This window comes from Amphiura filiformis, chromosome 4, assembly GCF_039555335.1.
Source record: "Amphiura filiformis chromosome 4, Afil_fr2py, whole genome shotgun sequence".
Lineage (NCBI taxonomy): Eukaryota > Metazoa > Echinodermata > Ophiuroidea > Amphilepidida > Amphiuridae > Amphiura > Amphiura filiformis.
In genome coordinates this window covers 52409116-52427053 of record NC_092631.1, presented here as the reverse complement: position 1 = coordinate 52427053, position 17938 = coordinate 52409116, and the positions used below count along the sequence as shown (strand labels likewise).

The window sequence follows — 17938 nt, the reverse complement described above, 5'->3', positions numbered from 1 at the left end:
CTATTTTCTTGACTTAAAGTCAGGAAGTCAGGAACTCAAGCCACGCTTGAGTTCCTGACTCCTGACTTCAAGTCAGGAACACAGGATCACGAGATCCTGACTTCATGACTTTAAAGTCAGGAACTCGTGAACTCAAGCCGCGCTTGAGTTCTTGAGTTCCTGACTTCATGACTTTAAAGTCAGGAACTCGTGAACACAAGCCGCGCTTGAGATCCTGACTTCACGACTTTAAAATCAGGAACTCGTGAACACAAGCCGCGCTTGCGTTCACGACCTCCTGACTTTGAATTCAGGAACACAAGAACTCGAGCGCCGCTTGAGTTCACGACTTCCTGACTTTGAACTCAGGAAGTCTCGAACACAAGAACTCAAGCACGGCTTGTGTTCGCGACTTCCTGACTTTGTCGCGTGACCTATACCACCTGCTAGTCCAGGCTAGTCCAGGCAAAGTCAGGAAGTCGTGAACACAAGCGGCGCTTGAGTTCTTGTGTTCCTGAGTTCAAAGTCAGGAAGTCGTGAACTCAAGCGGCGCTTGAGTTCTTGTGTTCCTGAGTTCAACGTCAGGAAGTCGTGAACTCAAGCGCGGCTTGTGTTCACGAGTTCCTGACTTTAAAGTCGTGAAGTCAGGATCTCAAGCGCGGCTTGTGTTCACGAGTTCCTGACTTTAAAGTCATGAAGTCAGGAACTCAAGAACACAAGCGCGGCTTGAGTTCACGAATTCCTGACTTTAAAGTCATGAAGTCAGGATCTCGTGACTTGAAGTCAGGAAGTCATGAACTCAAGCGTGGCTTGAGTTCACGAGTTTTTGACTTTAAGTCAAGAAAATAGGATCTCGAGATAACTAAAGTGGATGGGCTTACAATTAAACTACTAACGCCGTGAAAATTGAACAGATTTCATGAGTTCTTGAGATCCTGAGTTGTCTTAACTTTTTCTTTATTTTGATATCTTTACTATCTCTTTATTTCAAACTGGCTAAGTTAGGAACACAAGAAGTCGGGATTTGTGATCACAAGATCCTGACTTCTTGCGTTACAAAGCGCACTCACGTGGCCCTTAGTTACTTCCGTAGCTGTGTGAGCGAACATGACTCACACCACTACTCGCCCACTGCATATAGACGTACTGCACGTGCATGGTTTAATATGAATTTGTACAGTTATATTTAAATAAAAAACGCTGTGAAGATGCTGGTCGATTTCACATTTTATGTTATCTACAGAAGGTGTGAATTATCCTTGAAACACACATCCCTTTTGTTCTGAAATCGACCAAGTAATAATGACACACGCACAATTCTAAAACAACATCTTTTGCACAGAGTTCAATGGGATTTGAAAAGTAAAGTGGCAGTTGAAACTCTAGTGATAACACTTTTGCAGTGCATGATGGGGCTACCTTAAATCATCCTCTGGGTTAGCTGATTGTGAACTTGAAAAGTTCAGAGTTCGGTAATTATGTAATTACAGCTGAATAAAGAGTTCAAAGTTGATGGCCTTCCTTGTCGAGCTGCAAAATGAAATATCCTGCATTTATAGCGGTTCTTACGTAATCGTGTAATGTATTAATTGATTGCCGGGTTGATTGCACATAATGTATCATCCTGTCTCTGTTTCTTGACCATATGCTGTTCGAGATGCTACACACTATTATACTGTTATTTTAGGGGGGTGTGCAATTATAATGAAAAGCCAAAGGGAAAAGCCTGGGAAAGGGGTATAAAGCAATTGAGCAGGTCACAAAGAGGGCGAATTTTGGCACCAATTTATCTGGTACTTATTCATACGCTATAATGTTTAACCAGGGGCACTCCCATATTGGTAGGCATATACGTGTCATGTTCCTGTCAATAGACCTCGGGGAGGGGTCTTTTTTGGGGTGGACTCAACTTTTGAAGTGACGGTATGTGCCTGTCAATAGGCCCCCTTTTTGAAGTTGAATATACCCGATGACCCCCTTTTTGAAGGTCATACCCGATTACCCCCATTTTTAGGTGCTGCTACCCAATGACCCCTTTTTTCTATATTGTATCACCAAAATGACACAAAATAATGCGGAAACTTTCCAATTCTCTTATTTCTACAAATTTGTATTGTAAATTTGGAACAAGAAACAGAATTTTGCTCAAGTGTTTTTTTTCAAATTTTCTACCCGATTACCTTTTTTTGACATTTGATACCCAATGACCCTTTGCAAAACGAAATACCTACAAAACATTTTATTAGCTAAGGAAAACACAGGGCAGTAACGGTATGTTCACACAAGAATTGTGGTTACCCAGTTTATATGTAATATTTTTGCGGGGTCAAAGGTGATTAAGGGGTCACTTCCGGTGTTAAACAAAATACCTTCAAAAATACCTGGCGGCATTGCATGCTGGCGGTCGCAGAAGACCGCAATGATGCGCAATCATATCTAGTTATATACCAATGCAGCAGAGCTATAATGCCCCTTATCGAGATTTGAAAAAATTGCGCGAAGAAGCCCCATCAGGTCCCAAAATCAACGTTTTAGCAAATAAGTCCACTAATGGATTACGCAATCCACTTTTGGGATCAAAAAGAATAAGTTTAGTCAAAAGAATAAGTTTATTCTTTTTTTTGTTGTTGCGAATTCACCAAAAACAAAACCCGTTATATTATGTTTTTACTTAATGATGGTTAATTTTTAAAAATGCACGAAAAAATTATAGCTCTTCCAAATTATATTCACGATGATTTTGTTCTCCACAGTGACAACTATTGGAACATACCACCAGAAGCGGTCTTAGCCAATATATGTTGTATTTTACTGGTAATATTCAGCGCTTGCGTTGCGTATTGCGCAAGTAGACCAACTACACCCAGTGCCGAAGCGACCACAACATACGTAGAGGAACACACTGCTGATTCAAATATGGACAAGGACACTAATCAATCCGGTCCGACTGCCTGATCAGGAAGTACTGCCGAATCAGGCAGTATGTTGCCGAGTCAGGCAGTATGTTGCCGAGTCAGGCAGTATGGTATCCCACAATATACCGTTATTTCTTGGTTTCGAGTAAAGAAGTAGGTAAAATATATAAAATTATCAATGAATATACAATTAGTAGTAATTTTTCATTAATTTTAGTTAAAATAAAGTTAATTTGCATATTTAAGTCAAATTTTTAAAAAACCGTTAGAAATTGTTTTGTTATTTAAATTATTTTTCTCCCGGTGGAATTTTTTTTCGCCCGGTGAAAAATTGTCAACCTACATGTAGCTCATGTGTGTCAAAGTAAAATTTCCCCCGATCTTTTATAAAATCACCATGAACAATTTTGTCCTTAGTCTGTCGAATTCGGAAGGGTTACCAAAGCCTGTGTTGCCTAACTCAGTAACATGCTGCCTGATTCGGCAGTACTTCCTGATCAGGCAGTCGGACCGGACAGCTAATGGAAAATCAAGAAGAATAAGTGTAGGTTAGCCGTATGCACGGACCCAGCAAACACAAAAACGTTTTAAAAACGTTTTAAATAAGTTATATTTTGGCTTTTGGTTTAGGTAAAAACGTTTTAATAACATTAAAATGTCGGGTTATATAAAGGTCATGATAACGTTTTAAAACGTTTTGTATGAAAACACACTACAACAATATTTTTAAATGTTTTCATAAAATGTTATTGTAAACTATTTTTGCAAACATTTTTGCCAAATATTGTGTCAATACTTAAATAACATTATGTCAAAATATTTGAAGCCAGCAAACACAGAAATGTTCTTAAAATGTTTTATTCAAAACCTTTTAATAACATTTAAATGTCGGGTTATATAAAGGTCATGGAAACGTTTTTAAAACGTTATTGAAAATATTTTGGGCAAACATTTTCGCAAAATAGTTTTTCAACCCCAAAATAACATTCTGTTTAGAATGTTTTGTATCAAGTTTTCAAGAATGTTTTTGGCATGTTATTAAAACGTTTTTATACCCTTTATATAACCCGACATTTAAACGTTTTCTGTAAAACATTTTGTTTGCTGAGCAGTAGATTATCAAAAATGTTTTTAAGGTTATGAAAACGTTTTATACTCTTAATATACCCTTTATATAACCCGACATTTAAACGTTTTCTGACAACCTTTTATAACCTTTTGCGAATGATGTCGAAAACGTTTTGTGTTTGGTGGGGAGTTATGCAAGGTTGCTCAAGCCAAGGCGGCTAACCGTATGCACGGAGTTATGCAAGGTTGCTCAAGCCATTATCAACTGATATCGATATCGATATTTTGAAATACCGTCCATGATATATCGGAAGGCCCTATTTCGATATGGGATTTGGAAGAACTGTTTATCCCGGGGATAAAGGTTTTACTGACATTATTTTGTTTTAGTTGTTTCAAGTGTTGTAAGTAATGACAAAATATTTAAACGTTTGCAAAAAAAAAATCAACCACAAAACACAAAACAAAACAAAACAAAGATTTTAATTCATACAAAATGTTTTCAAGATTAATTAATTATAACCCGTCATTTAATGTTATTAAAACGTTTTGACTAACACCAAAAACGTTTTTAAAACAATTTTGTAGTGTTTATTGGATGTATATATGGTTACATATTTATTAATAATTGCAAACTTACATTTCAGCTGCAACTTTTTCCATGATAGATATTGTAAATCTGCTGATCGGGACCGGGGATCGGGACAGTTGTAAGATGTTACTATTAGGAGAAACCCTGGGGAGCAACCCCATAGAATACTGAGACTAGTCTCAGATAGAATATAAACTAGTGGCAAATGGTGGTCACAGACCACAAACCTAGCTGGGGCATGTTGGTGTTTTGGAGGTATCTGACCCCTGCAAAATATTCCAAAAATGTTCCCCTGGTCATGAGGTTTGTTGTCACCGAGTTTGAGTCCCATATGACTTACAGATGCCCAGAAAATTAAATTCTACGATTTGACCCAGATGACGTTTGACCTGACCCGTGTACAGCGTTCTAAAGTGTTCCCTGAGTCAGTAAATTTGTTATCACAGAGTTTGAGCCCCGTACCCCTTACAGATGTCCAGAAAATGCATTTCGAAAATTTGACCTCAGCATGACCTTTGACCTGACCCCTGCAAACTGTTCCCCTGTTCATGAGATTTGTTGTCACTGAGTTTGAGCCCCATACCCCATACAGATATCCAGAAAATGAAATTATATGATTTGACCCCAGTTAACCTTTGACATGACCCCTGCAAACTGTTCCAAAATATTCCCTGGTCATTAAGTTTGTTGTCACAGAGTTTGAGCCCTTTACCCCTTACAGATGTCCAGAAAATGCATTTCTAAAATTTGACCTCTGCATGACCTTTGACCTGACCCCTGTAAAATGTTCCCCTGGTCATGAGATTTGTTGTCACTGAGTGTGAGCCCACACCCTTTGCAGATATCGAGAGAAGGCAAAATAGATTTTACCTCCTTAATGACCTTTGACCCCAATTCTGTGTGCAAGGTATAGGCACTGGGTAAAGCCGATGCACATGTGTAAGTGACGTCATTGTGCTATGTAATATGTGGCAGAAGAAGCATTTTGAAGGTATTTGATTATATACCGGTAATGCCCCCTTAATGACCTTTGACCCCAATTCTGTTTGCACCCTATGGGCACTGGATATAGCCGATACATATGTGCAAGTTACGTTATTGTAGGGTGTAAGATGTAGGAGGAGAAGCATTTTGAAATTTGTTGACAGAAGAAAGAAAGAAGAATCGGAGAGCATTACAGTACCTAGCTGGGGGGTGTAAACCCCCCAGCTAGGTAACTAGATATAATTGCGGTCGCCTGCGACCGCCAGCATGCAATGCAGCCAGGTATTTTTGAAGGTATTTTGTTTAACACCGGAAGTGACCCCTTAACCACCTTTGACCCCGCAAAAATATTACATATAAACTGGGTAACCACAATTCTTGTGTAAACATACCGTTACTGCCCTGTGTTTTCATTAGCTAATAAAATGTTTTGTTGGTATTTCGTTTTGCAAAGGGGTCATTGGGTATCAAATGTCAAAAAAGGGTCATCGGGCAGAAAATTTGAAAAAAAAACTTGAGCAAAATTCTGTTTCTTGTTCCAAATTTACAATAAAAATGTGTAGAAATAAGCGAATTTGAAAGTTTCCGCATTATTTTGTGTCATTTTGGTAATACAAAATAGAAAAAAGGGATCATTGGGTAGCAGCACCTAAAAAGTGGGTCATCGGGTATGACCTTAAAAAAGGGGGTCATCGGGTATATTCAACTTCAAAAAGGGGGCCTATTGACAGGCACATACCGTCACTTCGAAAGTTGAGTCCACCCCAAAAAAGACCCCTCCCCGAGGTCTATTGACAGGAACATGACACGTATAGGCCTGCCAATATGGGAGTGTCCCTGATTAAACATTATATATTGCATATTTAAATATATAGTGTATAAATAAGTACCAGATAAATTGGTGCCAAAATTCGCCCCCTTTGTGACCTGCTCAATTGCTAATATACCCGTAGTCCCATTGGCTTTTCATTATTATTGCACACCCCTAAAATAAATAACAGTATAATAGTGTGTAGCCTATCCGGGGGGGCACTCAACTTCGGAAGTGACGGGTATGTGCCTACCGGAGTCGCAAGTAGGGGCCTATCGGGTACAAAGCGTTATTTTAAAAAGGGGTCATTAGGTGCAAACAAAATAAAAAGGGGTCATTGGGTACAATATTTTTTTTTAAAGGGGGTCATCGAGTATAAGATTTTAAAAAAAGGGTCATCGGGTAGAAAATTTTGAAAAAATGGAGCAAACTTTTGAAAATTTCGGCATAATTTTGAAAAAAAAATGGAGCAAAATTTGACAGTTTCGGCATTTTTTTGTTGCATTTTGATGATACTATTCTAGAAAAAAGGGGGTCATTGGGTAGCCGCAACCAAAAAGGGGTCATTGGGTAGCCGCAACAAAAAAAGGGGGTCATCGGGTATGGCTTTTAAAAAAAGGGGGTAATCGGGTATATTCGACTTCAAAAGAGGGGGCCTATTGACAGGTACATACCGTCACTTCCAAAGTTGAGCCCCCCGGAGCCTATCTCGAACAGCATATGGTCAAGAAACAGAGACAGGATGATACATTATGTGCAATCAACCCGGCAATCAATTAATACATTACACGATTACGTAAGAACCACTATGAACCATAAATGCAGGATATTTCATTTAGCAGCTCGACTAGGAAGGCCATCAACTTTGTACTCTTTATTCAGCTGTAATTACATTATTTATTTTAGATAATTACCGAACTCTGAACCCGGGACTCTGAACTTGGCCAGTTAACCTACCAATACATAGGCCTACCATTATATCACTGGTGATAATCATTAACAAATGTCATAATTGATACCGGATATTAAGTCAATTGCTATGTGGCCAGACTAGACATGCGGTATTATGAAGCTCCATAATGTCATTTATTTTATTCCAAAAATCAGCATGTTTCGTCGAAGATACATTGTGCTATATTCTTTTACAGGTGTTTTGATATTTTCTGCAATTTTGAATTGGACACAACATTCAAATATTATAGTTGTACCAGATTCTGTTCAACATGTTCAAAGACAGATGTGTCGTGGAAATAAAGCAACTAAGCGTGTTGAAGAAGAATTATCAAGGTATGTTCATTCCAGTAAAACATTTTAAGTTACTTAACAAGTTTTGACTTTATTTTTTTTTCTTTGAAAACCCTTTAAAATAATTATATGACTAATTTTTGTGCAACTGTCAATCGCCATAACAATAATAATTCAAAATTGCACAGTTTTCTTACAAACATAACAAATTTCGCGAATTCATTCGATGTAAGTCGTAAGTTGGAACATACACTAACATGATTAATGCCGGGGATTAATGTGTAGCTATATGCTAGACTTCTCCGTAGTCCACTTGCCCATTGTGTATACTCTGCATTTAAGCATAAACTCTGATTTGTATAAATTTATGCACATTTTGATAGATTTTCACATCTGATCTTTTCAGTCACCGTACTCCCTCTGTTTGTTAGATTCCCAAGTAATTTTTATTCGGGCTTTCTCGAAACTGGTAGATTCTCGGAGTATTGACAATTATTGAAGTGAGCCATTATAATATGCCATTAAGATATGTTGCATTCAAATACAAACCTACGTATACTTTACTACGATCACTAAATATATAAATAAAATTATAACCATTTAACCTACTAGTATTTGGATGCTATATACATCACTATAATTTCGAGTTCAACTGAATGCGTTCATCATGATTAATATATTAACATATTGTTATCAAAGAATCGACTATGGCATAGTTTAGCTGTATGCCAATAAACATTACACCCTCATAAAGTTAGTCAACAGAACTAAGGAAAGCATCAGGTTTCTTTTTGTTATCAATATTAAAAGTCTTGCTTTTATCAATAAATAGCATATATTATGTATGTTGTAAACAAACTCGTAGGAGCGTCGACGCCGTGAAAATCCATATTTAGGGTCACATGTTAACTTTCATTACATACTGACCGAGTCTCGTATGTTTAATATCTAAATACTTTGATGAGTTTTTGTTAAGTGTTTACGTGTTTAATCTAGTGTTTAAATATGTTAATTTAGGGTTTACCTCCTATACTTTAACTGTCATAAACACTTTTATTACAGTATTTAAAATAATGTTACAAAGTAAATACATTGAAGTGTTTAAATATTTAAGTGTTTACAACCTAGACATTTTTTATTTACAGTGTATATCCACCCTTCTATATTTAAATCTTACACAGTAACTGTTCAAGTTTGGGGGGGGGTCCCCCCCCTTGTGGCCTGTACACCATCCGCGAGAATCACCTTTTGAAAAACCCCCAAAACAAGGCTTTAACCCTTGGCTAAAACGATACCCTAAACAGGTGTTTTCACACCCTAAACAGGGATTTTATTCCTTGCATCAAATTTCATACCCTAAACTTCATTTCCGCGTATTAGCAATTGCAATTTTGCAACCCTTTTTTCCAATATTTCATGTATTTGACACCCTAAACGCGTTACGCGCGTATCGTGCCTACCCACGTAAAAACTAACCTTTTTACGCGTTTTTATTATCGCGGATGGTGTACAGGCCATAATGGGAGTGACCCCCCGGGTCAAGTTTCTACATTTTATTTACCACGCATGCATCCATAGGCGTAGATCCCGGGGATGGGGTGATCCGCCCCCCCAATATTTTGCCAAGGGGTGGTCCATACAATCATCCCCCCAGTGATGACGCCTGTATGTGGATTTTTTCTGACGAAATTAACCTCATATCTGGCCAGTTTGGCCCCAAAAGTGCAAATTTTTGCGCGCTTTGCGCAATTTTATTCCAGTTTTCTTGTTTTTTTTGCCCGCTTACCATGAACTTAATCTGCCGCCAAAAGGTGCTGGATTTACTATACTTTTCAAACCCCATCCCCCAATGTCAAAAAGAAATCTACGCCACTGCACGCATCACTGTTGTAATGTTGCAAAAACTGTAATTTTTTTTCTGTATTTCATTCACTTTAGATGGCCAGACAAGGATGAGTGTCCGTCCAATCGAAATATTGTCTATATCAAAGTTCACAAAGCCGCCAGTTCCACTATGAACCAAATCTTACTTCGCTATGGATTAGAAAGAAATAAAATAGTTGCGCTACCAAAATGGTGGCACTATTTTGATTTTTCAAAGCATTTTCATCGCAACATGGCGCTTGGATATGAAAAATTTCGCGGGAAATCTGAACTTCTTATAAACCATGCCCGATTGCATCGCCCTGAAATGGACGCTGTTGTTGAGAACGCCGTTTACTTGGCTAGTCTTCGACATCCAGCCGCACAACTTGAATCAGCATTTGGATTCTTTGACCAAGGGAGTTATTTGAAGAAAAATGGCGATCAAGATCCGATGGAAGTTTTTATGTCTGATCCTGGATATTACTCGACTCAGATTAATTTTAAAGATGGATCATTAAGAAATCAACAGATCTTTGATTTGGGATTAGATCCTGAATATTTTGATGATTTATGTGCTGTTGAATGGAAAATTCAATCTTTAAGTGAACAGTTGGATTTAGTGTTGATATCGGAGTATCTTGATGAATCGTTGGTTCTTATGAAATATTTATTGTGTTTGGATTTTAAAGATATTTTGTATATATACGCAAATGTTAGAAGCAATAAACATAGAACTGCTCTAAGCAAAACCACTTATGATAACATTGAAAAATGGAATGCTGCTGATATGTTGCTCTACAGTCATTTTAATCGAACTCTGTGGATGAGGATTGCACAGTTTGGGGAACAATTTACCACAGATTTAAAAACATTCAAAGACTTGAAAGCAAATACTACAAATGAATGCATCGCTTATACAGATCGTAATGTGGATCAAAGACTTTGGAAAATAAGGTTAAAACATCACGCCACGCAATTTTGTAAAAATCTGACGAGAAATACTGTTCCAACTATTAAAAGTATGCGTAGTGAAGTGATTAGCAAATATGGAACTATTTTAGATAAAGTAATAGATAATGTTATAGTTTTTGGAGAGAATATGGTAAAAAGATGGACAACGTAGCTATTCTAAGAAAAGTGTTGACTCAGATTTATTCTGTTAAATCACATCACAAAATGTGTTTGTTTAATTTTTTTAAACATATTTTGTTTTGTTTTTATTGCCTGTATACAAAAGCTAACCTTTCAATATCAGATAACATAATTCTAATCATAATAATATCCCAGCAAACACAACACGTTAATTAACAAGACCCAACATATAGCCCGTTTAAAATGTTTTAATAAATTACGTGACGTTATTAAAACGTTTTAAACGGGTTATATTTTGGGTTTGGGTTTTAGTAAAACGTTTTAGTAACATTAAACGATTTAAAACGTTTAACAGTGACGTAGCGTGACGTGAGTCATCATATGGAGGGACACCGATTGGGGGAGGGGCTGATTGGGGACACAAGACGTTTTTCGGCAATTTTCCTATGAGATGTTTCAAGTTTAAAATCGATTGGGGCACATTCCCCCGTGCCCCTATGACTACGTCATTGGTGTGAAATATTCTTTTGCAAACGGTTTGTCAAATAGTTCGTCAACACTTGAATAACATTATGTTGCAATATTTTACAGTAAATGTTACGAAAACGTTACAAACTCTTTATACAACCCGACATTCAATCGTTTTCTGGCAACCTTTTAGTAATATTTTGCGAATAATGTAGAAAACGTTTTGTGTTTCCTGGGTCCGTACACAAACCTTAAAACTTCCTCATTTATACAATTTGCCTCTAAAAACACAGCATGTATTTATATGTTCATGCCACATTGAAGTAAGGTTTTAAAACATAACAATGTTTGACAATTTATTACGGAAGAACATACTAATCATGATAATGAGAACTTCCTGTGTGGACTTTCATAGTTAAAAACCAAAGCCCCCCAAAAAAAAAAAAAGGGGGCTGAAATTTTTGACCCTCCTAAGGGGGGGGGCCTAAAAAGTGACCACAAATTTTCCTGGAAAAATGAGTTTATATGCTTTTCTATGGGGTTGACCCATAATTTTCATATCAAAAATGGGGGGGGGGGGCTGAAATTTTTGAGGTCTGTAAAGGGGGGGGGGCGAAAAATTTTCGCGATGAAATTTGTTTGCATCAGGCCCCCCTTACAAGTGTTTGTGAACCCCTAATAATAAGAACTGCATATAGGACCGTTTATTAGTGACATTGTAATGTCGTTCCATCATGTGTCAATGTTTTTAAATCTACTGCGCCAAAAGAGTATCCTTACGCTTGGAAAAATATCCTAACTTTAAAACTAAACCATATTTGCGTAAATTTTTTTTAAATATATGTACTATCTAATCATGCACATTAAATCCAATGTGACCTCAAGAAGTAAAGTTACAAGCTTTTGATTGGACGAAGTGACAAACTGTCCTAAACCCACGGACTAGACTTCTGCTTCGATTTTACATAAAGGAAAAAAAAAGAAAACTAAAACATTGGAAAGAACTGGAAAATATAATAAAAGTTGTGAAAAGTACAGAGAAGAAAAAACTGAAATAAAAACCTTACTACAGGGTGTCCCAAAAAAAAGATGCCCCCATTGCGCCCTCTTTTTCTCCTATTTCTGAAAAGTTGATCAAATATATTTTGGTATGTAAAGAAACATTTAATTGTTAGCTTTAATAAACCAAAACAATTATTTCAATCGGCTCACAACTTTTGAAGATATGCCCTTTTAAAGACAAGTACCCATTTTCACTCTGTCCACGGATAGCAAACATAGCGGTTGGGATGGGTCATGCTGTGGAGTGGCATGCAAGATCACCAGACCTCACACCATTTGATTTCCTCATTTGTGACAAAATCCAAGATCTTTGCAAACGTATTACTGCTATATTCGCAAGTATCCGGCGCACAAGGTTGGTACGCAACGCAATTGATGCAATGAGGACTAGGGCTGAAACCTGTATTCGTCAAGGAGGCAACCAGATAGAGGGCAGAGCAGCACAGTAAACTCACTTCAAAAGAACCAAAGACAAACTAAACAGCCCTTTTCATGGCTACCTTTTATTCTAAAAAGAGAAATGACTTATGTTGTCAATAAAAAGAAAGCAAGAAAAAATAAAGTAAGAAAGATAAACATAATAAAACAAAAATGCATAAAATAACCGAGAAAAACATAAGTAATCGCAAGTATTATAGCAAAAGAAGTCCCATCCCACATCAATTTCGCCCAAATTAATGACACTTAACAAAATCCATAACCCATAAGCCCACCGGTATAAGCCCATAAGCCCATTCCCTAAAATAAAGTTGTTATTTTATAAAGTTATCATCGAGGAATGTTTTATATTCATGCATAGCATGGTATATGCACTTTTCAATCTTTGAAGTAGCCAAACCTCCTCCGTGGACAGAGTGAAAAACGGATACATTTCTTTAAAAGAGCATATTTTCAAAAGTTATGAGCCGATTGAAATAATTGTTTCGGTTTATTAAAGCTAACGGGTAAAAGCTTCTTTACATACATGATGCAGTCATGTCTACAGTAGAATTCATCTCGACCTTTGCAGGACTTAAACCCCATTAAAAGCTATTAAACCAAGATAACACTCATTGAAGCAGCTCAACTGATTAAATCAGATCTTCTCTGGTTGAGCACAAGTGTCTGTTTTCAATGTGCGACATCGCAATAAAGCTGGTATTATAGCTTCAGTTGGGTAACCGATTATAAAGGAAACGAAAGGAAACAATGGTATGTGTACCTTTGTTCACGAAATGAGACAAAGACCTGCTTTTTGTTAACCAGCATTCTTCAAAATGAGCAACATAATGATTGATGACTTAACACGGTTTGGAAATAATTTCTTCATATTTTTGGTGTTATCTGTCGTTTACATATCCTTCCTAAAACACAAAAGTGCGACCCTCTCCAAACATCTAAATTAGCTAAAAATTTAGGACATGTTACAAAACTATATTTTCTAGAACCTTTTTAGAACAGTTAAAATGTAGCTTGTACCGTTTTTTTTGTGGCATCCTTCAGAAGTGAGCGGTCCGATACCAATATTTTCGGTCAAATCTCCATTCAATTAACACGGGGAGTTGGCTAGCTATGCCTTGCCTTCACTCATATTTTACAAAAGTGCGACTATTTCTGAACATCTAACCAAGCTGTAATTTTAGGTCATGTTAGAGAAATATATTTGCTAGAAGTTTGGAGAATAGCTAAAATATTGGCTGGTTATTTTTCACACAGTGATGTTAACTAGGCAAGTGCCCATTCTTCCAACGTACATCATTTTTAGAGGTCACGCGTCAATGGTGAGAGCACTGTGTATTGTGTATAGGAAAACGGACAGTAACTGCAGTATGACCAACCTATACTTGATCAACTTTTCTGAAATAGGAGAAAAGGAGGGCGCAATGAGGGGCCTCTTTTTTTTGGGACACCCTGTACTTTAAATCTGAGACTAGTATACATGAAAACTGTGTTGTCTCTTGTTGGAATCTTTTCACCTTGTATAGGCCAGTTTGTCACTTTTATCATGTTTATAATTGGACCTTCGTCTAATCAAATGATTGTAACTTCACTTCTTGGATATCACATTGGATAGATAGTACATCTATCAAAAATATAGATTTACCCAAATATGATTAAGTTTAGTTTTAAAATTAGGATTTTGTTGTTCAAGTGTAAGGCGACGAAAAAAAGAAACCCTGTTCTACGGGCGGGCGGGCGGGCTTCTTTTTTTTTTTTTTTTTTTGAAATGACCCCAAAAATAACCAAAATCTGTAAACAATTTGCAATTTGAGAAAACACAAAAAAAATTGTTCCTTAAATTTCCAAAATTTGGGTCGGCATTCATTTGTACAGGAAACAATTGTCCCAATTTGTTCCAAGTCTGGGTCGGTCGGGCCCGTAGAACAGGGTTTTCTTTTTTCGTCGCCTAAAGGATACTTTTTTCAGTATATTGAATACGATATTTAACGCAATAATGTACGATTTCCGTCGAATTTACTACAGCTTGTCTCAAAAAAATATTGTGAAAAATGCCCTCTTTGGCAATTATAAAGTACCGTTGTGACATGATGCCAAAGAGTGTGCTTTTCACTTGCACATTTTTTTAGACAGGCTGTATAAGCAATAACTGTCAGCTATGTGTTCTGTCTATTTTAAGCCGAAATAAGGATGCAAAATGAAAGAAATCTCACTCGATATATTTTATCCGTTTAACGTGGGATTTAATGTCATAATTATGGCATTAATTCAAATTCCTCTCTTGTGCTATGAACACAACGGAAATGGCTGATTATACTAATTAGAACATGTAAAACCGATGTAAACATCACAAATCATGCCAAAAAATCAGGTTTGAAAAAATATTGCGACCTTAATGCTTGCGGAAGACATCAGTGCTAATTTATGGTAGATTCTTACAGTAAAGACACATTTTAGTGTATTATAAAGATATCGAAATTGATTTCAGCATAATACAGGCACACACAAAAAAACAAACAAGTGGCAGTGCTTTACGAACATGATCCTGAAGCTGGTACAACCAGTGGCACTTCCTGGTACAACCATTAGTAAAATTACATTATGCATTAAATCTATGAAATCTGTTGTCGGTCGTATATTGTTTCTTGTTTGCTTCGTTTGGTTGACGTCAATCTTGATAGCCCAAATTGACGATAAATCATAAAGGCCGACAAGTTGCGACAACCATGCTGCAACCTAAAACTGTTTCAAAATGAAATAATTGTAACGCATATCCGTTTCCACATAATCACTTATTTTAATTAAATGGTCACTTTGTGGGGATACACTTGGGTCCTGCAGGCCACTCCGGGCTAGTCCGGGAGCCACTCACACACAAACCATTCAAATTAAGAAAAGAAATTCTTAAGGGCATACTACACCCATACATTGGTTTGATTGGTCTAAAAAATATTTTTTCATTTATAGCTAGGCGATATATGCACGGATCATGTGAAATAAAAAAAAAAAAAAAAGAAAGAAAAAAAAAGGTGCTTTTAAACCATTGTATAGTAAGTCATTTTAGCCCTATATATTTTTGTTTACATGTATCCTAGTAACTCAGATGCGTGTTTCATAACAAACCATAATTTATTCTTTTCAACATGTTCAAGTAGGGTACATGAATAGAATACATTAAATCCTTTGTTATACCATCTATAGAAATGTACTCACTGATTATAACACTGAATAAATTAAATAGGCCTAATCTCTTCCACATAGACAATTTAATACTACCCCATGTATTTATCTTCTATAATGTGCTGTTAGGAAAAGAGATTAAAAAAGGCTATAAGGTCATCAAAGGTCAGGTTATAGGTCAATTGGTTCAGGTCAAATTCATGCATCAATTTTGAATACATGTGATAGTCTGTGATATCATACATGTCATAATGAGGCATCAATTTTGATATTTTGTCTGTTACTGGATATATAATGGAAATGTGTGAGGTGGATATACTAAAATACCTTGGGATGTAAATGGTGAGTACAATTTAGATTGCCTAGTTGAGATGGATTGGGCAAATAAATATAAAATAGTTACCAAAATCACAAAAATGAAGCTTACGGAAAACTATCTAATATGGTGGTATAGGTGACAAAAAATACAATCTTTTTCAACATTGCTGTAGTGTGGTTGTGGTAACCTGTTACCTATGGCTTAATTAAGTTTCAGTGAAATAGTGTCGCAAGTTCAAAATACAAAATATAGCTCAACATTGAAAATAGAAGCATTTTAACCGGTTCGTTTTTTGATAGTTGTGGAGCACCAAGTTCATGAAGTCATAAAAGAAATCAGGGACCACTTATTCCCATTTTACATATCAACATTATTTCCCTAATGTGTTAGCAACACATATCCAAAATTTTAACGGAATCCGTTGATAGTAAGCTTCCCAAAATGAAGTGAATTTAAAACATCAGTGATGTACCACCTTTTGGCTTATATCATTAGAAGCATGTACGCTTCATTGATACTGATGCCACCAATTGAACGAGAAGATTTGCCCCTTCATTTTGCATACCACTTTGTCCAATTTATTTTTCTCATTTCTTCACAAAATGCAAACAAATGCAAAAAAAAATGCAATGGGTGTAGTACCCCCTTAAGAGCGACAAAAGTTGTACCTTTGGAAAGCAAATCAATTTACATAAAAGGGTTGAACAAACGCTTCGGGTCCGGTCATTTATGTGGATTTCGGAAGCCTCTTATTAAACATGGGAACCCGGGAATGGGAACTCAGGCGCACCAATATTATTTTGACAGAGATCGCGAGACTGAGAAGTGTTGCCAAAAAAACAAAAACATTAGCACATCGAGAAAAAGCGTCACGTATGGAGCCGCACTGCACCGTGTACCTATATGGCACAATCTGCGATAAAGTGTTCAAAATGCCAAATCTGTGTCGCCCATAGTTTCAAGTCGTATTCAGACTTGTTTCGTCAGAAAGATATAACTTTTATTAATATACCTTATACTTAGGAGTTGCTTTCTAAAATGTGTGGGGCTAGACAGTGGCGTACCGTGGCCGCCCCAACCCCGGGGGCTGAAGAAGAAACAATTTTGCCGCCCCTTCATTAACAGCCCGAAAAGGTGGACCTAATTTTTTTCACGGTCGTTTGAAAAAAAAAAAAAAAAAAAAAAAAAAGGATTTTAGGCGCTAGCGTCCCAAAAGCAACCTTTTTTCAACAATTTTTATGCTTTTTCAATTTTTGGCGCCCTTTTTTCTTTGCTAATTCGTTTTGCCGCCCCTTCGTTTTTGCCGCCCCTGTTTTTGCCGCCCCTTCTTCTTCCGCCGCCCCTTCGTTTTTACCGCCCCCTACTTTGACCCCGGGGGGCGGGCCCCCAAAGCCCCCCCAAAATACGCGCATGGCTAGAGGTTGTAATATATGCCTAGAAAGTATAAAACCAAGAAAGCTGATTATGCATATCCATTGTTTTCCTCCATGTCGCCAGCCAAGGTGCGTTCCGTATAATGTGTCCCTGCTCGCTAAACATGCGCGCATATAATGGATTATAGGTGCTTTTCATTAGCTGTTATCATGCCCTTATTATAAAGTATAAAACATCACAACACAGGTTATTAAATTTTTCCAGCAGGTCTTTGAGACTATGTCGCCAATATTGTTCACAGATACGTTACCATAATGAATAACAATCTGTGAAAATAATTAGCTAGATGAATGTTCTCACATGTGATGGATCAAGCAGGCTCCATAGTTATAATTATTATGTATGTGGTACATAACACAATGGTTTCAAAGTAAAAACAATCAGGTCTATTAATGGCAAAAAGTCCTGACGTTACGTTCATGTCGTCTCAGATACGTTACCTAAAAGCTCCTAAATTCTACTCCCCTCGAAAAAAACGCTGTGAT

General features: G+C 36.9%; 1 protein-coding gene across 1 annotated transcript; it reads left to right on the top strand.

The window, feature by feature from the left end:
- The first annotated feature begins 7221 nt into the window (after window positions 1–7221).
- Window positions 7222–11125, top strand: LOC140149868 (galactosylceramide sulfotransferase-like). Its single transcript, XM_072171896.1, has 2 exons — window positions 7222–7636; window positions 9533–11125. The coding sequence occupies exons 1-2, from the start codon at window positions 7416–7418 to the stop codon at window positions 10581–10583; spliced, it is 1272 nt and encodes a 423-aa protein (XP_072027997.1). The 5' UTR covers window positions 7222–7415; the 3' UTR covers window positions 10584–11125.
- Window positions 11126–17938: the final 6813 nt, after the last annotated feature.